At 42.6% G+C, this 26,468-nt stretch overlaps 1 protein-coding gene across 2 annotated transcripts in view; it reads left to right on the top strand.

Moving 5' to 3' along the window:
* The first annotated feature begins 395 nt into the window (after nucleotides 1-395).
* The window catches only part of CCNI (cyclin I), a 52,663-nt gene continuing 26,590 nt past the window's right edge, over nucleotides 396-26,468 (top strand). The window contains exons 1-2 of one of the 2 annotated variants that reach the window (XM_032784494.2): nucleotides 396-754; nucleotides 21,180-21,336. In XM_032784494.2, coding sequence (XP_032640385.1) covers nucleotides 21,223-21,336 — 114 coding nt within the window. In that variant the 5' untranslated portion in view covers nucleotides 396-754; nucleotides 21,180-21,222. Of the gene's footprint in view, nucleotides 755-16,826; nucleotides 16,923-21,179; nucleotides 21,337-26,468 lie in introns of those variants that run through there. The other variant, XM_075066091.1, reaches the window with a different exon arrangement.

The following is a 26,468-nucleotide window of genomic DNA, read 5'->3' as shown; positions in this document are numbered from 1 at the left end:
TAAGAACAATGAGGAGTCCTTGGGGCACCTCAGACACTAACACATTTATTTGGGCTAACTTTAGCTCCCGAAAGCGTATGCCTGCTAGAGGTGACAACGGGGCACATATACACTAGGGCAGGCGTCTATAGGTGACACGCACATAGGGTGACCAAATGTCCCAATTTTGTAAAGACAGTCCGATTTTTGGGTCTTTTTCTTATGTAGTATCCTGTTATCCCCCCATCCCGATTTTTCACACTTGCTGTCTGGTCACCCCACACGCAGGGCTTCTGGGACACAGGCCCACACGACGCACCGGGCTACAGGCTCTGTGTGTTTACACCACCCCGAGGCGACCGCTCGCCCCCGCCCCCGCCCGTGGCCTCAGTCGCGGGCGGGAGAGAAGCAGGCGCGGGGCGGAGCGGCGCTGGAGGCGGCGGCAGCAGCCGGCCCTTCTTTTCCCGCCCTGCGGCCCGGGCCGCGGCTCGCTCTCCGCCTCTCCTCCGCTCCCCAGCACGAAGCGCGTCTCAGCCAGGGGGCGGCAGCGGCAACGGCAGGGCCGGGCTCCCCTCCCGCTCCCCCCGCACAGCGAGCCGCGCCATGGAGACATGAGCCCCGCGGCCAGCCGCAGCCGCCGCCTCTAGCATGGCCCGGCCAGGGAACTAGCCAGGGCCAGCAGGCAGCAGCCCAAGCAGCGCCCTCGCTCCGCGCCGTCAGCATGGGGTTCTGATGGGCCAGCCCGGACCGGGAAGCCGACAGCTCCGCGGGGGAGGTGAGCGAGCTGCAGGCGCTGGGCTCTGCGAGGCAAGCCGGCCCGCCCCGGGCGCGCTGCTTTTGTTCGGGGGCCTTCCGCGCTGCTCCTAACAAAGCGGGTGGTGGCTCTTTATTAGACGTTTGCATTGCATAGTGCAAGGGATACTCGGATCACGTCGCTTGTGTGACACAAACACATTTGCATGCAATGCTGAAATAGATAAGTAATATTGTGTTATTGATTGTCTTTGGCTAAACAACACATGCTGCTACCAACAGATGTATTCGTATATACAGATTCTGGAGTGTATAACGTGTATACCACACATGCAAAATCTGTACATCAGAATGCACGTTTGTATATACAGTAGCATTCTTTGTACTTTATGCTGCAAATATCCTGGTTTCAGTGTTGTATAAAATATGTTTCTAAACAGTGTTTGCCAGTGTTATTGTTTACATGCAGTGTGTGTGTGGTTGAGTTATAGAATGCATGCTGATATACTTGTATACACACCTTCTGCAATATATAGCATTGTTTGCAGCTGTAAAGCAGCAGTGTGTGTATATCTGTATGCGCTGTGTGTGTATATATTAAACTTTAGTGATATAGCTTGATTTCACTTCCATGGAAGTGACTGCATATGTAGATAGGTTTTTTTGCAATAAACATATTTTTTTTAATTGCATGTCAAATACAATAAAGAGATTAAGTGGATGTATTTCAGTTTGCGTGCAAGTGTTCACACTTTTATTCCCTGTTCTTAGGAGTAATATTTCTAAATAATGTGTGAGCCCAGTCATGCAAGACACCAGGCCCCTCCTGCAAGATGCTCAGCAAGTCCTCAACTCCTGGGGCAAACTGAGGACACCCAGCACCTTGTATGGACTTTTGATTTGTAGGTCCCCAGTCCTGCAACAAGCTCTGTTTTGGAGCACTCCTGCATCTGCATGGTGCTCCATTGATGTCATTAGGGTACCATCGGAGTTCTGGGGCTACCTGAGCAGAAGTCATTTCAGGATTTGGGGCCTTAGATGTTCTAAATATTGTTGTCCAAAGGGGCATAATTCCATTTGAATATTTGTTCCCAATGCTGTAATTCTACTGCAAATAGTGTATCCAGTGTCTCTTGTACTTTAGCTCCTGTTTTCTGGCCATATGGTCAGTTGTCCATAATTCTGTCCGCTGCTTTGGCTTATTGTTGATTACGCTATATCAAAAGTATGCTTTAAAAAAATTGTAACTGCACTTTATTTCAGACTGTTCTGATTTGACTGCAAAACTTGTGTAGGCAAGGATGTTTTTATTTTTGTTAGTTCTTGCTTTGTTATATCAGTTGACCTGGTAGAATTGGACTCCCCAGGGAAAGAGTTTTCTTGAAAGAAAACTGAATTGCTGATGTTGTTTCATGTAAAACTGTCCCAGAAGGGATGATATAAACAGATAACATTACCGTAGGTTATTTCATGCAACTGGTTTAACGAAGTGTTTGCAAAAATTCTCATGAAAATTTGCCACCTTAGGGTAAATATGGGGGAATGAATATTTTTGCCTAAGGATGAAAAAATTAATAATGCTTTGTTTGCGTGCTTTAAAAAATAATTACTTGCCCTAGGCAGGCAGAATTTTGGAAGGCTGATTTAAACAATTGCTTTTCAGCAGCCGTATAGTTTATAATGTCTCTTTCCCTGGGTGTCAGAGGGGTAGTGGTGTTAGTCTGTATGCCTGGGATGACAGACAGTTGTATCTCTGACAAAGGCACAGGGTTTTGATTTTTTTCTAAACCCCTTTATTATATTTAAACTGTACAAAGTCTCTCGGGCTATGTGTTTTAGTTTTCCCCTTTCAGGCTTGGCTAATGTTTTCACTGTCACAAGGATGGGTCTGTAGGCTTTTGCAACCTTTATAAACAAAGCACTGCAATCAACCTAATCACCTCAGGGATGTATATATGTGGCACCAAATTTTGCAACATACGGCTGATAGAAGTTTAGCCCTCAGAAAGAAGCCACAGTACCTTATTCCAGACTTGGGGGACTTACTTTGGATCCCTGCTAACAATTAGATTTGCTTTTAAAATTGTGCAGATGCTTTGTAAAGGTGGCACGGAGTTCTGGGCCTTGCTCTGGAACCTGCTGTGTCTGGGTAAGCCTGGGATTAGAACTCAGCGAAGCTAATCTATTGGCTTTTCCCAGTGGAAGTTAAACATTTTGGGGTGCATATGCTTTTAATTGCTCTGCACCCCAAATTGGGAACTTTCTCTTAGCTGGGGTTTGAAAGGCCCCATTAAGAGACTGATCTTAATTTGGCCCTTATACAAAAGGCAAGAATCTGTAAGAATATATGTTTGGAATCTAATTTTAAACACCTTCTGAGACATTTGCATGAAATGTTTCTCTGCTAGTATAAATCCATTGGATCGCTTAAATGCCCTTTCCAAAAATATATTGCACTGTAGCTGTTGAAAGCGTATAGATTGCACTGCTTTGTAGCTGGGGCTAGATACTCCCCTGTGTCTGTTCCAGCTACTGCTGGAGGAGACACCCTGGTGAAGGCCTTCAAGATGGAGAGTCAGTGGGAGGGGAAATGGCACCACAAAACCACTAGGAGTTCCGTGGTATCAGGGTGGGGTTAGTGCTAGCCCCTCCACATGAGTGCTGTCTGGGAGGGGGTCTGGCCAGGATGGCTGCAGGACATGGATATTAGTGTCTCCCAGCCACAGCTCCAGCTTATGGTGTTTACAAATTAAAGCAATATCCGCCTCCGAACACCTAGTGGGAACCGTGAAAGTGGAGTTGTTGCAGTAACACCCCCTCTCTTCTTTTGGGGTGAATCCCCGTGGGGTTTTGCTGGTAGCTAGAGGTTTAATATTGTAAATGCTTTAGGGTAGCAGCTGGCTTTTTGGTCTGTGTTTGAACAACGCCTGCTATGATGGAGTCCTCATCCATGGCCCCTAGTGCTACTGCAGTTCATGTTGTTGTTAACTAAGTTCCCATTGCAAATATCCGTGTATCTGGCCTTCGGTTTACAAAAGGTCTTTTTGAGGGATAGGGAAGGGTGACAGTGTAGGGATGAGTTGGTTTGGGTCAGAGTGGGAATGGTTGACAGACTTTGTATATAAGAATCTGGTCCAGATTGGAAGGGACTGAAATATATTACAGTGATTAAGTGGCCAAGGTGAAAATGAGTTTGGTGGTCACAGTTGAACTTGTAGCAGATGTGGTGGTGTATATGCCTAAGTAGAGCCAGATCTGGTGGTGGTGGCAGCCTTTCCATTCTCACTGTCCCTTTTGCTAGCAGTATCTGAAAGAGGCCAGAGATGAAATACGACCTACGCAGCAGGGCTACACTCAGGAAAGTTTAAGGCAAGTGAACTAAAGGTGTAAAGTCAGTGCACATTAAACTCTGTATGGATGCTTTTATTCAGGAGTAAAGGGGTCTTAATTCTCTTTGAGTAATCCCAAAGGAGGATTAAGTTAATTTATGGCTTGTGCAGAACGCAGCTGCCCTCTCCTTTAGTGGTGACTCTCATCCAGAGTTGGTCACACCTGTGATCTGTACTGATTAACCATTGGTTCCAAATGCTATTTGAGGTATAGGTTTTAACCTGTATATCCTTAAATGGGTTGTGTCCTGGTTACCTCAGAGACTCTCTCTCCTTGTTTGATCTGAGCACTCAGCAGCTATGGTATTATCTGCTGGTCATTGATGGGGCTGGCCGCTGGGCAGTTCCACGAGGGGCTATGACTTTGGAATTCATAAAGTCCAGATTTATTGATCTTAAACACTTTCTCTAGGCTTGAGTGTTGGGCAAAGTCTTGGTTTAGAGGGGAATCATCTCAGTGGGTTTGACATTATATAGTTCTTAATGATATATTTTGTACATGTTCCCAGAACTCTGTATTGTATAAATGGACCATAAAGATCCAAGTATCTTTTCACTTTTAGAGGAGCGTGTTCTGGGTTGAGGCAATAGAAGGAAGCATACAGGTACATGTGCTGTATCTGTTCTGTGAACAAATAATTGGCATCGGTCTCTGGAGCTGGCGGACTGGCATCTTTAACTACACTGCAGTGCAATTTACCTGCATATTTTAATAATGTTTAAACTTTTTTTTTTATCATAGGATAAACTTTCAAACGCATTAATGGCAATTGGGCAACTAACTGCTCTTCGTGCCTTTGAAAATTTCCCACATAATTGTTCTCTCTCCTGTCATCCTCCTGTTCTTAAGGATGGGTCTTCTGGTGTCCCTCGGTTGCCTGGTTTGCAGTGCTAGTGGCAGTGATGAGAAACAAAAAATATACTTACTCCCACAACTAAGAAATGCTAGTTCAGTGGAACTCAGCAGCTCAGAATCCCCCATGGGAGCTTTCCTTCCACGGAAGAACCCTTCTCTTTGCATGTCTGCATTTAACAGTTCATTGTGGCACTGGTTACTAATCTTGACCTGGTACCAGACTGGAGTCTTTAAAAGCATGTCTCTTTACAGGTTTAATCCTTTTGATTTACTGTATTCAGCTGCTTTTAAAAACAGAATATTCTGGTGGATAGAGCACTGGAGTGAGACTCGGAAGACCAGGATTCTGTTTCTGGGTCTGCCATGGGCTTGCTGTATGACCCTTGGGCAAGTCACTTCACTTCTGGCTGCCTCAGTGTTTGTACAGTGTTTTGAGGTCTCCTGATAAAGCACTATGTAGGAGTTGGGTGGTGGTGGTATTATTTATTAAAGATATGTGACCTGATTTACCTTGTACTTACACATGTGTAACTCAGGAGTTCATCTGATTAGAGAGGAGAATCAGGCCCCTGTACTGATTTATTTTCTTTACCTCTGATTTTTAATTCTTGTCGTGAAAGTTTTTTGTCCCTTATTTTCTCTGAAACGTCAAATGCTGCACTGCTTGTATAGAAGGTATTGCAACTATATGGTATGTTTCAAATAACCCAAACAAACCTAAAACATATAAACCATTTTGCATCAAAGCTGCTACTGCTGTGTTCTGAAGCTGTAAATGCTGATGAATGTTTTGCTATAAGTGCTGGTCATGAAAACTTCTCTGCCAGATAGATTTTTACACAAGAAAGTGTTAAATTGAAGAAGAAAGTTGGGTATTTTAGAAGTGCACCTTTTATTGGTGGCCCTATTTAGATTTTTTTTTTTCTTCAGAGCAGTGTGTAAACAGTAACTAATTCAGTATTGTTAACTCCATTTTACTAAAGAGGAGACAAAAGGTTTTAATGAATCTTCACGCGATCACACACAACGCTAGCAGAGCTGGGATTTAACTCTCAGGAGTTCCTGGCTCTGCTCAGGGCACTTGCTCATGGTGCCCCTTCTGCTCATTGCTAAATTCTGAAGAGCAGCAGAACTGACCAGATGCTTGTAAAATTCACTGGATATCTTGGAACAAAAGATCAGGGATGGGGATTGAATTGTGAAGGGCAGCCCTGTTCTTTCTCCCCATTGTCCACTAACCTCAGCAGTGGAGGACTGTGGCTCTGATCCTCAAAGTGGGGCACCTAAATACCTTTGAGGATCTGGGCCCAAGTCTCTTCTGCTACTGCCATTGGCAAGTAAATTTTTCAGGCAGTGACTATGACCTAATCATCATTCAGTTTATAGAGATGTTGAGGTGCTTGTACTGTTCTTAAACTGCTTTTAGTCCTGTGCAAGGATAGTTTTGGGGAGACTGGATGCATTTTTCCAGTTGTCAGGATTTTGGATGTGGTGATGTCTCCTAACATTTCCACTGTACTAGGTGTTCAGGCAATTCCTAAAAATTTTACAGGGGGGCGGGGGGGAATGTCAGTAATAAGTTTGGGGTTTGCGAACATAGGTGTGGCTTTTTTTATAAATACATGGAAAAGGGACATTTGTGTCCTTACAAAATTCTTATATGATGTTAGAATAATTCCCGTAGGTGGAGTTCTGCAAAATTAATTTTTCAGGGGCAAAAGTAATGGATACCAGGTTTAAACTGTGCTGATTCCTAATAGCTATCCATATCATACTGGTTTCTCTGGCTAGAGAATTGATATACTGATGTTTGAATGGTAAAAGTCATTGCAGAGCGTTCGCATTTTGTAGTTTGTTGGGAAGTGCATTGTGGGCGTGAAGCCTTCTGCAGATTAATAATGGCTCTGCTATAAATCAGCATTTCTCAAATGCAGCCACTGTGGGTGCATGTGGCCACCAGGGGGTTTTTATTGCAGCCACAGTCTCTTGGATTGTGATGGGTGGGGTGGGGGGAACCAGTGTCCCCTCCCCTATGGCTGTTAGCAGGGGTTGGGCCTTGCCACCTCCCGCACCCCCCAGAAGCTGGAGGAGCAGGCCACTGGTAAATTCCTCACTTTCTTGGGCGGATCTCGGGCTTTGGGCTTCAGCCCTGGCGTGGTGGGGGTGGGTGGGCTGGCTTTGGCTGCAGGGCTTTGGGATCCATCCATGCAGTGACAGGCTCTGGTTCCAGGCTGTGGCCACAGGCCTCAGGCTTCTCCCCCCATCGTCTCTGGCCCCCGCAGCCTCACTGCCAACCTCCCTGTCTAGAGCTTAATTTGACCCCAAGCTTACTGGGGCTTAGTAAGTCTGCTGTGAAAAGTGATATTAACAAACATACAAAATATCATTTTTTACAGCAACAGACTTACTAGCTAGCAAATCTTAAAAAACAAGACAAAAATACCAAAAAAAGCAAAAGAAACAATAACAAAAAAAAAGAACGTGCAAAGCATCTTATTTGGGTTTCTATTCTGTTTAGGTCCAGTAAAGAATAGGGACAACTGTACATTATTTTTATTATTGAGTCTGCAAAAACAAACCCCTACATGAAGAAATTCAATGTTTTGGACATATGTATGTGCATATTTATTTTTTTCCTGAAGTTAATTAAATATTTTAGCAAAAATTGTCAGCGTGGCCGTCCTAAGACTTTGTGACTACACTCTGAGGCCACCAAAAACTTTGTTGTGAGAACCCTCATGGTTGGAAAAACTTTATGGTAATATCTGTAGGTGCTAAACTCTGATCTCTGTCCCACCATTCAGATTCCATAATAATAATATTAGTAATTGATATTCTAGGATTTCCAAATAAAGTCTGGTTGGATAAAACATGGTTGCAGGTCCTAGAAGTCCTCTTGAACTTATCCTTGTAGCTGGCTGAAGGCAAAATAATGAGTGTCTAGGTCACACCTGCCTGATTACAGAGTTTAAAGGATTTTTTAGGCCCTCCCTCAGGAATTTTGGTGGGGCCAGAGATGTCAGAGCCACAAGTGTTGTAACCATGTAACTGGCTCTGAATGGAATAGAGGGTGCATTGAAAATACAAGCAGGCCACAAAGAAGGCATTCTTGAGCTCCATAGACGTCTAGTTTCACTGAAGTTAAGAGGTTGGGGTTTTTTGGTTTGTTTTTTTTCAAATGTCAATTAAAAATGTCTGGTTATTTTCAAATGACAAAACCAGTGGGTTAGAGGTAGATCAGTTGCGAAGAAAATCTCAGGCTTCTCAAGTCTTTGTTGTTTTCCTGCGTGTTCACTAACTGCCGATGTTATTGATGTGCTGTCTTACTAACCATAATGGAAAGCTGCAGTTGGTAACACTATGCAATAAACTGGTCTAAAAACTCACTCATGCATAACATGTTATGGCAAATGCTCAGTTTTGCTCATCAGTCCAGAGATCAGATGTTTCTCTTCTTTAACTTGATAAGGGAAGTGCTGAATTAAACCATTTGCCAGAGATTCTGTGCCCTTGTGACATTACTTTTGCCTTTGAACCACAAGCCAAATTCTCTGCTGATGTAACTGTTGACTTCAGTGGAGTTACACCAGCTGGGAACTTGGTCCCAAGAATCTTGAGGCTTTGCTTTCAAAATTCAAACTGTATTATAAGTGCTCAAACTGCTCCCTGTAAGTACTACTGTCCAGCTGGTGGTCCCTGTTCTTGAAAGATCAAACTGCTATAAACAAGTTCACCGCCAGCTTGTTCTTCATGGGTGAAACAAAATGGAAAGCACACAAGAGTTTTTGGAACACAGAACTGCACATGCTGCTGTAACTGAATGTATGGGAACAAACAGCAACTTCAGACTGAACATTTGCAAAGCAAGCAGAAGGGGAACTCCAAGACGCAAAGGCTGACACTGCCCAAATCTGCAAAGTTTGCCTCCTCTGAGCTATGGTGTGGCATTCTGGGGATAGGAGAATAGTCTATGTGTTTTAATAATTACCCTGATCCCTTGGTGGCCTTATGAGACCTTCCCAGCTTGAGTAAACTGTGCAGATGCCCCAGGACCAACCAGGACAGGAGGGCCAGCTTAACCCTGTGAAATTTGCACCAATTTGGCAGGAGATGTTTACAGAGAAGAGCCGGAACTGTGCTTGTACAGGCCTGTATTAGCGGACAATTGGAATTGCATTATTTACATACTCTCTAACTGGCATCTTGAGAACCCCTGCTCTACAAACTGGGGGTCAGGACCCCTAGGGGGTTGCAAGGTTATTACATGGGGGGGGGTCGCGAGCTGTCAACCTCCAACCCAAACCCGGCGTTGCCTCCAGTATTTATAATGGTGTTACATATATAAAAAAGTGTTTTGAATTTATAAGGGGAGTCGCACTCAGAGGCTTGCTGTGTGAAAGGGGCCACCAGTAAAAAATAGTTTGAGAACCACTGGTGGAGACAGAGAACAAGTGATCCTTGTGGACAATCTAGCTTTGTAATACTAGATTGTCTTTAGTTAATGATGAGGGGGGCATGGTACCCTCAGAGCCTAAGAATGCTGTTCTTCTGTACTGTATCTCCTACTTGATCTGTTGTTCCAAAGGTGCCTTATTTCTCATTTCCTTATAATTGTCTCATAGAATCATAGAATATCAGGGCTGGACGGGATCTCAGGAGGTCATCTAGTCTAACCCCCTGCTCAAAGCAGGACCAATTCCCAACTAAATCATCCCAGCCAGGGCTTTGTCAAGCCTGACCTTAAAAACCTCTAAGGAAGGAGATTCCACCACCTCCCTAGGTAACCCATTCCAGGCTTCAATCCACCCTCCTAGTGAAAAAGTTCTTCACTAATATCCAACCTAATCTCCCCCACTGCAACTTAGACCATTGCCCTTGTTCCGGTCATCTGATACCACTGAAACAGTCTAGATCACCTCTTTGGAACCCCCTTCAGGGTTGAAAGAGCATCAATCCCTCTTTCCTTCTCTCTGCGCAACAACAACCCGTTCCCTCAACCTCTCCTCATAAAGTCACGGTGCCCAAGCCCCCGTATAATCATTTGGTCCCTCCGCGGACCCCAATGTCCAATCCTTCGTGTAGTTGGGCCCAAAACTGACCCCACGTACTCCAGAGATGCCTCACAAATGCGACACTAGAGGGAATATCACGATCCCGAGTCTGCTGGCAATCGCCACATATTATCAGCCCCAAAATGCCATTAGCCTCCTCCTGCAACCAAGGGCACAGCGTTACCAGTAATCCATCTCTTCGCCACGTAACCCCTAGGTCCTTCGCAAACCTGCCTTCCCTAAGCCATCAGGTCCCTAATCTAACAGTGATGGGATCTTCCGTCGAGAATGCGGACCGCACTTGTCCTGTTGAACCTCATCAGTTTTGGCCCAGTCCTCTATATTTGTCGGGTCCTTATCCTATCCTAACGTCCAGCATATCCCACTCCTCCAGTTCAGGTGTCACTGCAAAATTCTGGAAGTGCAGCCGTACGCCATCGACTCCTCATGAATGGAAGATAGAAACAAAACCGGCCCAGACGGACCCTTTGGCACTCCACGTTGAAACCGGGTCCTACGAACATGGAGCCCCTGATCACTACTGTGAGCCCACTAATAGACCCACTTCTATCCACTAATCTATAGTCCAATTGTCCAGCTACTTTCTTTAACTGCGTAAATACGTGATACCGATCAAAAAGCCTTGCCAAATCAGCGAAAACACATCCACTGCTCCCCTCATCCAACAGACCGAGTTGTCCCTCATATGAAGGCATTAGTTTAGTCAGACATGACTTGCCCTTGGTGAATCCATGCTGACTGTTCCTGATCACTTTCTTCTCCTCTAAGTGCTTCAGAATTGATTCCTTGAGGACCTGCTTCATGATTTTTCCAGGGACTGAGGTGAGGCTGACTGGCCTGTAGTTCCCCGGATCCTCTTCCTTCACTTTTTTAAAGATGGGCACTACGTTAGCCTTTTTCTGGTCATCTGGAACCTCCCCCGTTCGCCATGAGTTTTCAAAGATAATGGCCTCCTAGTGCCTTAAACTGCGTCCTCATATTAACAGTAATCACTGATAGCTTTCTCTGAAGCTGTTCTGAGTATGCAGAGCAAAATGTTGGACATGCTATGTGTTTAGTTTTGTTTTTAATAAATGTCTGGTGGTGATTGCTTTCTTTTAACATCCTGTTTACAGTTGTCAAGGGGAACCAAATTACTGTAATTGCGCTCTGTGTGTGTGTGTGGGTGTTAGAGAAACAATATAATTTGTCAGAAATAAGACTTAAGAACAGTAATTTTTACCCAATTTTTGTTTTGTTGCTGTTCAGTTATATTAATGACTGGCTAGAGCTGCAAAAAAATTGAGCTGTTGCTCAATCCATTTCACGTGTATCTAATTGCAAATGTATTGTATTCATCTTGTTTGGATGGTTGTATAACTTGTAAAGCAAAGCAGAGTATTTTTGTTTCTGAATGTTTAACAAACGAACATCAAAAACTAGCATTTTATGAATGTGAAAGTCAGTGATCCTTATTTGAAATATATTACTCAATCTTTGTGGGTTTGATTCTCCTACATCAGTGTATATCAGAAGTAACTTAAGTGAAATTAGTGAGTTAGATTGGTACAACTGAGAGGTGACTTGGACTCTGCATCTGCTGCATTAACATGTTTGTAATGAGGGGAGCAAAGAGCCATTTCATAATTCTGTGCGGTGATGGTGTTTTATCTTAGGCACTCTGTACTTATTAGCATGTACACTGTCTCTAGTCCATGAGTTCTCAGACTGGGGGTCGGGACCCCTCAGGGGGTCGCAGGGGTATTACATGGGGGATCGCGAGCTGTTAGTCTCCACCCCAAGCCCCACTTTGCCTCCAGCATTTTTAATGGTGTTAAATATATAAAAAAGTGTTTTTAATTTATAAGGGGGGGGGTCGCACTCAGAGGCTTCCTGTTTGAAAGGGGTCACCAGGACAAAAGTTTGAGAACTACTGCTCTTGTCACATAGTGAGCCACAGGAAGTAAAACTGGTGCAGCTGTTGTCTTGAGACTGAAGAGAATGGGTTGTGCTGGTGTAAGGGTGTATACAATTTTTCTCAGTACTGTCCAGTTGCCACCTCATATTTGCCTTTCATTGTCACTAGTACTGGAATAAAGTGTTTTATATGTCCTAACAATTTTGTTGTTTCCTAGGGTGCCCTGTCTGTATCCACATACAGTATTATCTATAGTCCTGTGCTTAAACTGTAAGCTCATCAGGGCAGGGACCGTATCTTTGTTAGGTTTGTACAGTGTCTGGCACAGTAGGGACCCTCCCTGTAGATGCTACCGCAATAATAAATGTACATGATCCTGACTTTGCAGTCATGGCACACACTGAAGTCAGCTGGACTATTCTATGAGATTTGAGTGCCCAACAGTTGCACGATTGGGCACATCTGATGTTATAAAAGTTTACGTCTCAAACAGCATCTTATATATGTAACAACATCTAGACAAATAAAATAAGGGACACATGCTAAGAGCCATGTACAGCTCAATGGTGCAGTGTACAATTCAACAGTTTTTTGGTTTGTAGAGGTTCATGCAAAGCTTTTTTTGGAGGGGGTGGGGTGGAGTTGTTTAAATTTAATACAAATGAACTTGTGAGTGGAAGGAGGTTGTTTTGCTTTGAATGTGTGTACAAATAAACCAAAACCTAAAAGCAAAACTCATCAAAAAATGAGCATCAGGGCATAAATTTTGCTGCTGCAGCTAATCTCAACTGGGAGTTTATATGTTGCCCATAGTAAGCAGGGGTGTTTGTACTGCCTTAGAAGCAGTGCAGGAGAAGGCGTTGTGACTAAACTTGCCACTGGTTTATACCAGTATCCAATTATTTCCTGTCTATACAGGCCAGCCTGTAGAAGGAGGGTGAGCAGAACAAAGACAACTTTTTTACTACCGTCCTCAACAGTCCTGCCTTGAATACGTGTGGGTGGACCTGGGTTTAGCATTCTTCCTCGTCTCTAAAAATGGGTGATGCTTTATTTCCAAAAGTCTAGGGCGAATGCCAACCTGCCTGTCCTCCTTTTAATCATTTGTAACACTTCTTCTCCAGGGCAAGAAGCCTTTGGCTATATATCCCCAGTATTTGCAGTTTTCTTGGAGCTATTTTATTATGTTTAGAACTATCCAGCTTCTGTTTTCTTGTTTCTTGGTCTCTTAAAGTTTTGTAAATTGTTATGAAGAGTTCTGTGGATTTTGCCTTTTTGAAAAGTTTTGCAGTGTGGAAAAATACTGCTTGAGAGCTGACTAGTTTGATTTAACAATATTTGCTTTGTATAGTTTAATATGTGACATAGACAATTTATGTTGTAATGGTCATAAAGGCAGAAGATAAGAGAGAAGTGAAGATCCAGAGATAAGTGAAAACCTTCAGGTTGCAGGAATAGACTTTATTCTGTGGACATAAAGGACTCTTTGGAACTGTGTGTGATCATTATTCAGCCCCAAGTGGAGGGCGATGATGCTCATGAGAGAGATTATAAGGGGCTCTGAAGAGGGAGGATGTGGTGCAGAGGGACACGTGGCCAGGAGGGGGCACGTGGAGAAGGCCTCACCTCTAAAAGACTTGAACCTCTAATTTCAGGGCAAGAATCGCCAACTTATGACCTTGTTTGGAAGAGAGTAGCCTTCAGAGCAAAACAAGCTTTCACACAATTGACCCCCCCCCCCCCCCCTTTCCAGCTTGCTAGCAATTCCTCAAGAAATATGACTGTGGCCAGTTGAGCCTATGCTGAATGGATTAAGAAGCTACAAGATGTTTGAGCAGTGATTCAAAAACTTCCAAGATTTGGTTGCGGGGGGCGGGGAGGAGAGAGATCACTCTAGTTGTTAAGGGAGCCATGTTATTCTAACCCCAAGAAAACAGAGGCCAAAATTCAGCTGGAGTTGAATGCTTTACAGTGATCCAATCCACCTTGATCCAAGCTTGTTGAATTTCTGTGGTGACTGTTTGGGGTGACAGATATCCAGTTGTGTACAAGAGCTGACTTTGGGCAAGCAGATTTGTCTACTCTAGCGCCCCCCCCCCCCCCCCCCCAATTGCCACAATAGTACCTCAGGTGCACGCACATACACACACACTTAATTGGATGTGGCATAAGTATTATTACCACTGGCAGGACCTTGGAAAGTGTTTTTCATGGAGGGAACTTGTCTGTTACGAATCTGAGTACATAAAAATATCAGAGTTGCCTAATGGACTGCAGCCTGACTTTCAGAAAGCTGGATTCAAAGAAGCAGTGCCAGTCTTTCCATTTGTTTCCTTCTCGTATAGCCCTTTAATGTGCATTTGGTCTGTGCGCTTTGTAAAGCACAGTGTTTGCTTGTAGTGATCCCTAATTTTTTTTTTTTTTAAGTGAGACTATATCTGGTTAAAATGTATATTAGTTTATACACAGGTTAGTTTCAGCCTTCGGGCTCCTTGGCGTGTTAACCTTTGCAGCATACAGAACACCATGGGCATGTGCCATTTTGGCTTACAGGGACGCTTTCAAGTGCTTAATTTTATTGTAGATTTTTTTTCCTTCCCATTTCCAGTTTATTTGCCTCCTTAGTTTGAAAACGAAATGTCTCTTCTATTTGGCAAATTTTGATTTTCCACCCCCCCCCCCACCTTCTCTTACTCCTAGTGGTGGCTCTAGATTCAACATTCCCAGAGGTATTTAACCCTTCTTAGCTGCACCTGGGTTTATTAATTCAGGGCACTTTTGAAAGCATCCCTCTGTCCTTTGCTGTGGCTGTCGGGCTATTCAGTGAGGTACATGTGCTCTCTGAGCACCTGGTGCTTCCGTGCCATGGGGCAGCTGCCTCTGTATAAACCGTTAACCTCCTGCTCCTCTTCGCTTCTGCTGGTAAATTGTATTGTCAAGGGCTTGGTCACACCTGGTTTATTGTGAAATATTCCATAGAGACCAAATTGCACCTTGTCTTCACTCCTGGGGATGAAGGAACCCTCTAGGGTGGGTTTGTAACTTTCTTTGAAGTCTGGGTTTATAAGCTGACCAATAGATCTCATTCATTCATGTATGTAGTTTGTTCAACTGTCAAAGATACAACATAAATATTAATGGTTCTAATAGTCTCTATTGAATAAGTCATCCAATATCAGGACATTACAAGCCCACAATAGAATTATGAAAATAGTCTTCATACTGACATTTTGTTGTGTTCTATTGTATACGGTGGAAAACGGCAGTACAAAAAGTCAATCATGATCAAGTGGGTGTATAATAGCATACAATATATATTAATGCCCTTTGTATAACAATGTGTAAAATATATCTATAAAAATATACCTAGCCTACATTCCATTACATATTGACTGATGTAATCAAAGAAATGAAGGCATGTTCTATACAACCTGGTCATGTTTGTGCTAAGCTGTTAAGACTCTCCAGGTTCATAGAATATCAGGGTTGGAAGGGACCTCAGGAGGTCATCTAGTCCAACCTCCTGCTCAAAGCAGGACCTAATCTCCAACTAAATCATCCCAGCCAGGGCTTTGTCAAGCCTGGCCTTAAAAACCTCTAAGGAAGGAGATTCCACCACCTCCCTAGGTAACCCATTCCAGTGCTTCACCATCCTCCTAGTGAAAAAGTTTTTTTCTAATATTAAACCTAAACCTCGGCACTGCAACTTGAGACTTAATCCTTGTTCTGTCATCTGGTACCACTGAGAACAGTCTAGATCGTAGGACTCTATAGCATGTGCGCCAAGGCGGATGCGAGCTGATTTGCAGTGGCACTCACACTGCCCAGGTCCTGGCCACCAGGGCGGGGGGTCTGCATTTTAATCTAATTTAAATGAAGCTTCTTAAACTTTTAAAAACCTTATTTACTTTACATACAACAATTAGTTATTAATAGGCTTTTATAGAAAGAGCTTCTAAAAACACTAAAATGTATTACTGGTCCATGAAACCTTAAATTAGAGTGAATAAATGAGACTCGGCACACCACTTCTGAAAGGTTGCTGAACACTTTGTCTAGATCCATCCTCTTTAGAACCCCCTTTCAGGTAGTTGAAGCAGCTATCAAATCCCCTTCACTCTTCTCTTCTGCAGACTACAATGCCAGTTCCCTCAGCCTCTCCTCATAAGTCCATTGCTCCAGCCTCCAAATCATTTTTGTTGCCCTCGCTGCTCTTTCCATTTTCCACATCCTTCTTGTATGTGGGGTGGGGGGACCCCAAACTGGAACGTATCCAGATGAGGCCTCACCAATGTCGACTAGAAGGGAATGATCACGTCCCTCGATCTGCTGGCAAGGTCCCCACTTATACAGCCCAAAATGCCGTTAGCCTTCTTGGCAACAAGGGCACACTGTTGACTCATATCCAGCTTCTCGTCCACTGTAACCCATAGGTCCTCTTCTGCAGAAGATTCAATGGAAGGAGGTTTGTTTGTTTCTTCTGTAATGCTAAGCCCACTGCAAACCTTGTCTGCTGCATTTATTAAAGATGTGGGTCAGACACCTCTCTTTGGGCAGCCAGAATTGTGCCTTTATTTTTATTTTTTACACTGACGTCTTACTCTTCCGTTGCATCAGTTGATCTCTTCTGAGGAGAGGCAGGGATTGGCCTGCCCTGCGTTGCCCTAGGACCAGTACTACCCTTAAAGTCTTATGTGATACACTCCCTCACTGATTGCTTCCTTCTGTTGCAAGAGTTCGACCTTTTTTCACCATCCAGGCGTCACTGTTGGGAGGAGAGGGGCCTGAAAAGAAGAAAAGTTCTCTTGTGAGTCCATAGCTTTCTTCTCTTGCATCAGTTACTTCCTTTCTCTTGTAGCTGGAGTGCCCATACAACCACAGAAACACCTCTTGCTGGGAGTGGAAAGAGCAGTGAGAGCACTGTCTGTCTCAGAAGAATTCCTTTGGAGAGATCTCATGAGAGGAATGGTTGCTAGGTAGGAGATACTGGGTCTGGGTTTCTTTGTGCAAACTTCAAAGCATGATGTTTGGAAGAAGAAGTTAGGCAAGAATGAGAGACTGGAGTAGAGTGCGGTGAAATCCATTTGTGCTGTAAACGTTGTTGGAGTTGGTGTTTTGGTTGTGATATAGGAAAAACAATTGACAACTACTGATATAAACTAACTTTTTTCAAAACTCAGCCCAGAAAAGAGTATAGATTTTGTTCTCCTTAGAATCCAAAGATCTGCCAAAGTGTGCGCTCCTTTTCTTCTGAAGGATGGAATCCAGCCTTAAATGCAAAAAATCTCTAAGGGTCCCAAACCTTCTGCCATTCGAGTCAATGGGATATTTGCCATCAACTGTGATGGGAACAGAATCAAGCCCTGTGTTATCAAAGCTGACTGGTATGACCTGAATTGTGTATATTAAACAAAATAACCGGAGGTGTAAAATCCTGAAAGATTGATTGACTTTTGCTTGAAATTTCTAGTCCCTTTTGATATTTTATGTCTGGAGTTTAAGGCCTGGCTAATTATGTTTTCTGTGCTAGGAAATCAAGGTATGATATTCACAAATATTTTAAATAAAGGGACGCGATGTTCAGGGTAAAGGTCACTCATGCTTCTTGTGCCTCTGCACTCTGTGCCTCCAAAACGGCCCTTGGAACTTGAATTCCGTTCCCAGGGCTTAAACCTTCGGTGCTGCTGTTTCGAGGTATAAGAACAGAGTTTAGGCAGTGCTTTAGGGGGCTGATCTAAAACCCATAGAAGACGGTGAAGTCTTTCCATTGACTTTAGTGGACTTTGGATCAGATCCTAAAAGCACTGCTTGTCCCATCCCCCGCCGCCTCATTCTCCCCCCCCCCCCCGAACTTATTTTATCTCCTATAAAGTTAAGTGTTCACATAAGCCTTTAATTACAGTCTTTTCCAATTATGTATGTTACAGTGCAGTCTGACAGGCTGCAGTTGATATCCTGTTGGATGTTACCCAGCTAGGATTACCTGTATAAAGAATGTTTCATTACTAAGCAGTTACATAGCAACTGAACTCCTAAGGGTCTAATTGAATTTGAAAATAAGTTATGTCCAGCTTCTGTTCTCTGGAGTCCATGAAAAAATACAATTTTGAGGACTTTATTCAGGAGGTGTGGAAAACTGATTTCTGTGACATTGGAGCTAGTGTTGTGTTTTACCTGAATCTGTTTGTAAGGACCAAATTCAACTAGTGTTGAAATCAAAGGAAATAGTTCCATTGGTTTGTTTTTAATTGCAGTTGGATCAGGTCCTAAATTATTAGGTACATTTAGGAACCATGTTACATCCAAGCCACCAATATAGGAGGCTAGATTCTCCTTTGCCTGGACCCTTGTGTTGTCACGCACACCTGTGCAAAGTGAGTGTTGAAGACGACCATTATTCTGACTTGCTGGTGTTTTTTACACCCACTCTGTCCAGGTGCGAATGACTGTGAAAGGCAAGGGTGGATCAGGTCCCAGATCTATATTTTTGGAACGAGCAGTTCCAATTCTGCACACCTTGAAGTTGGAAGGAGTTTTGCCAGTGGGTGTGGGATTGAATCCCATCTGCGTGAATCAAGTCTACAGGCCTGATTCTGATCTCTCACTAGTTTTACAGCAGGGTAATTCCAGTGGAATTACTCCTGATTTATCCTGGCCTAAGTGAGGTTTGTTAGTGTCTTCCCCCTGAGAAGAGGTACTTGTGAAAAAAACAATAAATGAAAAGTACATTCTCTGGCTTTGTTCCATATGGGTAATTGCTGTAACAGGGCAACTTCACTTCTGCTTTTAAAAGGTAACTTTTCCCTGTGAAAATGGGAAAGGGGTATTGCACTTTATTAACGATTTATTCTTTGTAAATCTTCAGCTGATCCATTAGAAGCCAATGTCAGGTATTTTTCATAAATTTTTAAGTAGGTATTTTGAATCCGTTTAGAATATTCACTGGAAACTTGAATCTGGAAATCTCTCCAGCCATTGTCACTCTGGTTCGTTACTCTAATATTATTAGGCTGGCATAGGGTTGGCTAACAAGCTGGGAGGATTGTTTGGTTGGTTCACTTTGAAGCGTTTGTTTTGGAAGAATCTCAGAAGAAGTGCAATTCAACCTATGCACAGAGATCACACAAGGTGTATACATCATTTAAACTGTACTTTAGGGCTTAAGTGGGATTGAAGTGATGTTTAAGCCTTGTGCATAGTCTAAGGGTATGGCTACATTTGAAATTTCAAAGCGCTGCCGTGGCAGCGCTGCAAAGTGTGAGTGTAGTCGGAGCGCCAGCGCTGGGAGAGAGGTCTCCCAGCGCTGCACGTAAACCACATCCTCTACGGGTGTAGCTTGCAGTACTGGGAGCTGTGCTCCCAGCGCTGCAGCACTGATTCACTGAGGCTTTACAGCGCTGTATCTTGCAGCACTCGGGGGGATGTTTTTTCACACCCCTGAGCGCGAAAATTGCAGCGCTGTAAAGTGCCAGTGTAGCCATACCCCAAGTGAGGTGAATGGCACCTATTAAGAATTGCAGGAATCTTAGCAACAGATAAAACTTGGTTTAGTTTCCCTTAAATTTGTGATATAGCATACTGAATCTACCTTAAAAAAAACAAAAAAACATTTTTGGTCTGAGGGAATCAATTTTCTCTTGTCACTTCTACCTGTGCTGTTACATTTGACAAAAATAGTAGCAGGTTATCTTATTTACTGTAAAATTTGACAGAAGCATGAACTACGTTTATTCATAAATCTAATAACTGCAGTCTTTGTAAACAGCCTGGCTAGGAGTTGGCCAGCCTCCTCCGTATTATGTTTCAGATTTCACAAGAAAGCACACAAGTAGTTCAAAGTTTAAATACTTTCCCATGGACTTATATTTGCAAAATGAATCGTTTTGCCTAAGTGACTTTGTACAATCAAGAAATATGTGCTCACAAAAAGTAGCAGGTGATATCTAGCCGACTTAAATAACAGACTTAAATCTTTTTCTCTTGAAAACATCTTTTCTCTGATTCAACTATATTAAAGAGTCCATTTAAAAAATAAGGTGTGGTCTTTTTTTTTTTTTTTTTTGCTTAAAATTAACAAGTAACATCTAAGTTTTAGTTCTGAAAACTATTGAAGGAGAGGGCATGCTTCTGTGCCCCCTTCCTAAAAAAACCCAACAACCTCTTTTCATTTGTTCACTTGGTGCATTTGTGGGAAGATTTTAGAAGTAAATGAGACTTGTGCTCCTAAATTCTGTAGGCTTGTGTGGGAAAAATTTCCTCCTTGATTATCTAGATTGCAGGGCATTTATGCCTTTTCTATGTTAATGAGTTTTGTATAGATTCCCACTAATGCTTCAGGTGAACTGGTGTTAGGGATGGGTGGCTTCAGGTTAGCAGAGCCTTGTCTGCAGTAGGGCTAACAGGTTCAGCTACCTTGGGACAACACCGGTAGGGTTTTTGGTATTTTAAAAATATTCTCCAGTGGAGACATGGCCTTAAAAATTGACATGTGCAGTCAAGTTCCCCTCCACAGTTGTTGGATCTAAACCACTCTAATTACATCCAAGAGTAGCTTTCCTTTCCTCCTGGGTATCATTTCAGGGTATGTGAAGCCAGTTGCAGTTTCTGTGAATTACAATGTTATGGGTAAAACTTTCAGAAGTGCTGAAGTGACTTAGGAATCCCAGCTGATGTCAGGTGTTTTGCCCTTGTGGATCAGCTTTCAGGATCTGTGCCTAAATGCAGTACTGCATTATTTACAATATGGACCATGTCTATGGAGCAGTGTGTAAGCAGCAACAATTCCTGACAATGGATCTCAAATAGATAAGATTTTTCTTTCTAAATATGTTCTTGATGGGAGTACTGATTGGTTAAAGCAGTTTGATCATTGTGTTAATCACTTTAGGAAGATCCTAATGTTCGGGTCTAGTGCCCTGCAGTGGTGTCCAGACTTTAATCCACTTTATCATCTATATAATGTATTTAATAATCATCCAAAGTATTCGGTCGACAGAATTATATTTAATGCTCACTGCTGTTTGTCCTCTCATTTTCACTCTCTCTATATATATATTTTAAAGCATTAATTTCAAATATTTGTCAGGGATTGAATGGTAAATTGCTCTCCTCTTTATCAGTGATGTGTATGTAGTTCCATTTCGTGCAGCTCTTGAGCTGTAGCAGTCTTTATTCTTGTTTTAAATACATAGGCCTGGCATAGTCATGACACTGGTTTGTATTTGCTTTTGCAGGTAGCTGTATCCAGTTGGGTGGTAGGCGGATCCAAGGATTACCATGAAGTTTTCGGGATCCCTGGAGAGCCAGAGATTGTGTCTCCTCCTGGAGACAGCAATCTCTAGAGAAGCTCAGATGTGGAAAGTGCATATGCCCAAAATTCAGCCCAATCAGGTAAAGTCTCCTATTTTTCTGGATATTTTCTGGCATATTTTTCAGTGAATAACTGAACCAGTTACATGAGAAATGATCCTACTTCCTGGGGGAGGGAGGTTTAACCTTTAATTCAATGTAATGACTAATGCTTTGTTTTAGGAACATACAGTCTGAGGTACAGAACGTGCTCTACAGAATACAGTGTTAAATCACTGCTATTGCTTCTAGAAGTACACACACATTTTGGTTTTATTAAACTGACTCTGTGAATTGCACTTACCATAAATACATGTTTGCTGCTATACAGTCGATCTGAAAAGCAACTCAGTTGTGTTAGGTTAAGTTTGACTTATAATGTTGTTGAAACTCTGGGCAATTTTCTGCATGAAGTATCCTATTGTTCCTCTATGTGTTACTGTGGGCATTAGCTTGGCATGCGGTCACTCCCTTCTGAATTTTTTTACTCAAATGTAGGGCCTGTTCTGCCACCCTTACTCATATTGGGCCAGATTCTCCGATAGTGTGTGTTGGTGTTACTCCATTGACTTCACTGGAGTCACTCCAATTTACCCTACCTGAGGATCTGGCATGGTGAATAATACTGTACTCCATGAGTAGTCTCACTGATTTCAGAGTAGTGTACTACTTAGTGTAAGTAAAGGTGGCAGAACTGGGCACAGAATTGGCCTTGGTAAACGGCGAGTTTCTGCTTGTGTTCTGTGTACTGAAAACCCCCACCTAGCATATTTATTTATGAATGGCCTGTGTGCTACATACAGGTATAGTTTGATTTAAAACAAAATATCTCAATGTCAGGGTGAGGGATTGGATCTTCCCATTCTTTACTCCTGGAGGCTGGGAGTGCATCAACTCCTGTTCTTGGGACTCTGTGGCTGTATTAACAATATTAACAGGCTCTGGAAGGAAAAAGGTCCATCCTTGCTTAGCTTGGTACACAGAAAACACAGTAGTTCAGGCACTTGAAAGTTTCCATTGACTTCAGATATTTACCAGTATATTAGCCACAATTCTGCATCTCTATGCTGACAATATCCAGGACACTTAATTACAGATTTGCCAAGAATTGATTATTTGCATTCAAGGCATCAGTCATTCTTTGTAACAACTATTGCATTGTAAAATTGGTTTAGTACCCGCTGAAGTACAGGTTCTCCAATCATGGCATGTTTAGGTTGTAGTGATTGTTTGAATTCAATCTTTACACCTTGCTGTGGCTGTGTGGCTATAGTCTTGCTCTGGGTCTTCTTTGGAACCTCCTTCTATGTTAAGTCAGAGGATATTTCAGGACCTTATCCTGTGAGGTTGACTTTGGTAAGGCTAATGGTACTCAGCTACTCACAGGATAGCTACGTATTCAGTTACATTAATTTGACTTTGTAATGTTTCTGGCCATCTGCAGATATGAAAGGGGAGGCAGCATTACCAGATTCTGTGAAACATCAGAGTAGTATAAAGCCATGGAAACAGTCTTGATTAATGTTTGTGATACCGTACCTGCAAAAATCCTACAGTGTTCCTTTTCAGTAGAACTTCTAGTTACTTACAGACTTGACTGATTAGGTTTGGGATTCTAGTATGCCATGATGCCATTACACATAAGGATGACTTTTTTTTTTTTTTTTCTTCTTTTCATTCTGATTGCCGAGTTAGGATTCGTGCTTGGAAAAGTTTACTGGCCTTTGAAAAGGTTTTTGTAGTGGTCCACCCAAGCGCTTCCAATCTTGGTAGGTCATTAAAATCACATCATTTTAATTATTATCTTGCATCTTTCCATACTTCAGTTCAGACAGGATTCTATCAGCTGGAATGCCAGACTGCTTTGACATGGTATGAAGTGTTGTTTTCTAGCATTAGCGACTCCAGAGAAAATAATCACTAAATCGGGTTGAAATTTAAGCATGTGGGGGTAAAAATACGTGGTAATCAGATTTAAATGAATAAAAGAGAGAACACATGCTGACATGTAAAACTACACAATTTTTGTAGGTACTCGATATCTGATAATTGCAGCTTTGTAGTGGTATAAAATATTCCTTTCCAGTGTTTTTTGTTCATGAGACACTGCACTTCAGACTGTCACAGATCATTTCATTTTATCAGTGCTCATTTTGGCATGGTTTCAGTCATAAAGTTCAACCCATATTGTTACCCTAACCCCCTGCTATCTGAAACAGGGCTATTATTCCTTAACATCTATTCACTTAATTGAAAATGTTCTCAATTGCCCGAAACCTCAGTAACACAAAATTGTTTGTCTCTCTTGACATTCAGAAAATCTAAGACATACTGGATAGCCAGTCCTTGGACACTGTGGACACTTAATGTTCATTGCCTGTTATAAGTATAAACTCTATTTTGATGTTTTACTCTGGTTTCCAGATGAAGAAACCCACAAGGAAAATCTAATGATCAAAACTGAAAATACATTTCAGGGTTTTTTCCGTTAATGAAAATTCAGCTAAGTTCTTGGCTGTGTTTTTAAATTCTAATGAGGGGGGAAAACACGCATGGTTTCTAGACCTTATTGTGCTAGAGTTTAGATCCTTGGAAATAGAATTAAAATTGTATATGATAAAGGTGTAACCATATGTGTTCTGCAGTCTGCAGCAGTTTGGTGGGAATTTCTTTCCCGGATATGTTTTGGAAACCCCCAGTCCCTGTATTGCTTTCAGTTTTCCTTCTCGACTTGTGACACACTGACTCAGCCTATGTTTGATAGCTCAAACCCAAAGGTTAAAGGGGTTTTTCAGTCTAGAAGAGACATCTGGCTTGTGTGTTTAGGAACGCTTTTTTGCATTTTGTTAGCACTATTGTTTGTTCACATAAATGATACATATACATACACAATACAATATTACATGTATATTGCATATGATGGTCAGGTGAAAGGGGAGTGACTGGCATGTGGATAAGATCTGAGAGATAAAGTCGGAGAATCTGGTCAAAGGTTAGTTTTCTCGTTAACAAGTAACACACTCTATGGCAGTTATGTTCATGGGCCAGGAAATTTTTTTTAGAAACTTGATGCCATTTCATCTTCCTTCTTCCTTTCCCTGCTTGTTCTGTTCCTCTTTTTCTCCACCTCTTTTTTTCTTTTTCTGTTCCTCATGAGAATGGGAATCAGGAGACTTCAGTTCATTCCCATTCCTTCCCGGCCCCCCTCCCCCCCAACTGCCTTGTCATGTGACCTTGGACAAGTCATTTTTAACCTCTTTATCCTTTTGCTACCCCATCTGCAAAATGGAGATTACCATGTTTACCCAACTTTGTAAAGTGCTGAGAGATTACTGGATGAAAAGCTCTAAGTGCAAAATAGTATTTTTGCCTCTCCAGATGTCTGTTTCCAAATGTGGCCAGGCCCAGAAAGGAAACTGTACTGCTTATGAATTTTGTAGCTATCACTATACTGGAACTAAACACTATCAATTAGCACTGTTGGAGACTTCAGAGAGATGCCTGCATCTGATTTCACGTTGGTGCAGTTGAGAAACAACCCCACTGAAATTAGTGGCATTACACCAGTGTAAAACCAGCGTACCTGAGGTTGGATATTGGTCCTAATTCTGCAGTGCTATAGCTGCCCTTTAAGTCTGCCAGTGCTGATAAAGGTCACTGCTGCTCGCAAAATAGCCCGGAAAGAGAAGAACAAAAAACGGGGAGAGAACAAAACCCAGGAAATCACTGACACTGTGTGTTTGTTTTTTAATTTCACCCAGTAAAATATTTTACCTGAATTTAAGACATGAAAATGTAATAACATTGAGTTTGCCCAGAATGTAATAAGATGGGTGTTTAACGGCACCTCAGGAGTGTTCAGTGGGGTTCTATTATTTGTTATTTGTGTTGCAGTAGGTACCTAGTATCTCCAGTCATGGCCCAGGACCCCGTTGTGCTTGGCACTGTACAAACACAGACAAAGAAGACAGTCCTGGTTCCAAGGGGCTGACTATCTAAGTGTAGGACAGGGGACAACAGATGGAGACCACAGACAGGGGAACACAAAGAAACAATCAGGCAATACTGGTCAGCATGATAGGAAGTGGTCTTGGCACATCAGCAGCCTAACCGTGGGCAAGCTTTTGGGTGGGGAGTTGGTCCAGAGATTTGGGCACTTAACTCCCCGAAGTTTCTGTGAAGCCCCAGCTGTAAAGTGTGTGTATTTGTGAGGTTGGAGTGGAGGATGGCAGAAAGTCCACAAATCTAGTGCAGCAGTAGCACATCTCCGTTTTAGAGGAGATCCAGGTTTGAGAGCAGGTAGGGAATGGGCCTCTGCTGGTGCTGGCTACAATCCGGCGGGGGGACGGAAAGGAAGGGTAGCTTTATTTTTTTTTTTAACCTAGATTTAGATTTAAACAATAGTGTAAAAATTAACAATCGCTCATACAAGTTCTAGGCATCTTATTAACTGATATAAGATTAATTGCTAACCACCTACTAACCTGAAACACTCAAGTGTGGCTAGTACAAAACCCAGCCTGTCAGAAGCATTAAGCAGTCGGAGACAATAAGTTAGTTCAGCCAGTCAGTATCAAAGCAGTAGAAAAGCCCCTTTTCCCTCCTCGCCATCTCCAAGCTCATAACTTCAAGCCTCCCCCCTCCCTAGGTGTCACATAAATGGCTTTTTGGTTGAACTGGAAATCAGAATAACTTCTTAATTCACACCAACACCTCTAAATGTACTTAGCCAGTAGCTAATGGTCATAACTGGTGCTGCTCTTCCCTGTCTTATGGATACTTACTTTCCTCTGCTGTTAACTCATTTTGAGGTGGTAGAATCATGCCAGCAGAGGCAGCATTGCTACCAACCCGCTATAGCGTATCAGTCATGCAGTTGACTTCATTTGTATTCTGCTGTCACATTAGTTAAAATGTCTAGAGTTTTAAACCTTTCACAGGAACATCCAGTTACACAGATGTGCACCCCTTGAAAGAGCATCCAAGAATAGGCAACTGCGAGAGTTTCCTACATGGAGTTAGATGAGTATTTGCAGCAAAAAGTATTGTGAGATGTGCATGAGATGACCCCCTTCCCAGCCAACCTCTTTCCTAAAATGTGGCAAGTTCAATTCTGAAATTCCAGTAAGATCCTTGTCTTTATACACCTCTGATATGCTGCTGGTGATCAATTC

This window comes from Chelonoidis abingdonii, chromosome 5 (assembly GCF_003597395.2).
Source record: "Chelonoidis abingdonii isolate Lonesome George chromosome 5, CheloAbing_2.0, whole genome shotgun sequence".
NCBI lineage: Eukaryota > Metazoa > Chordata > Testudines > Testudinidae > Chelonoidis > Chelonoidis abingdonii.
The sequence above is the reverse complement of the archived record's forward strand: the minus strand, read 5'-3'. Positions and strand labels throughout refer to the sequence as shown.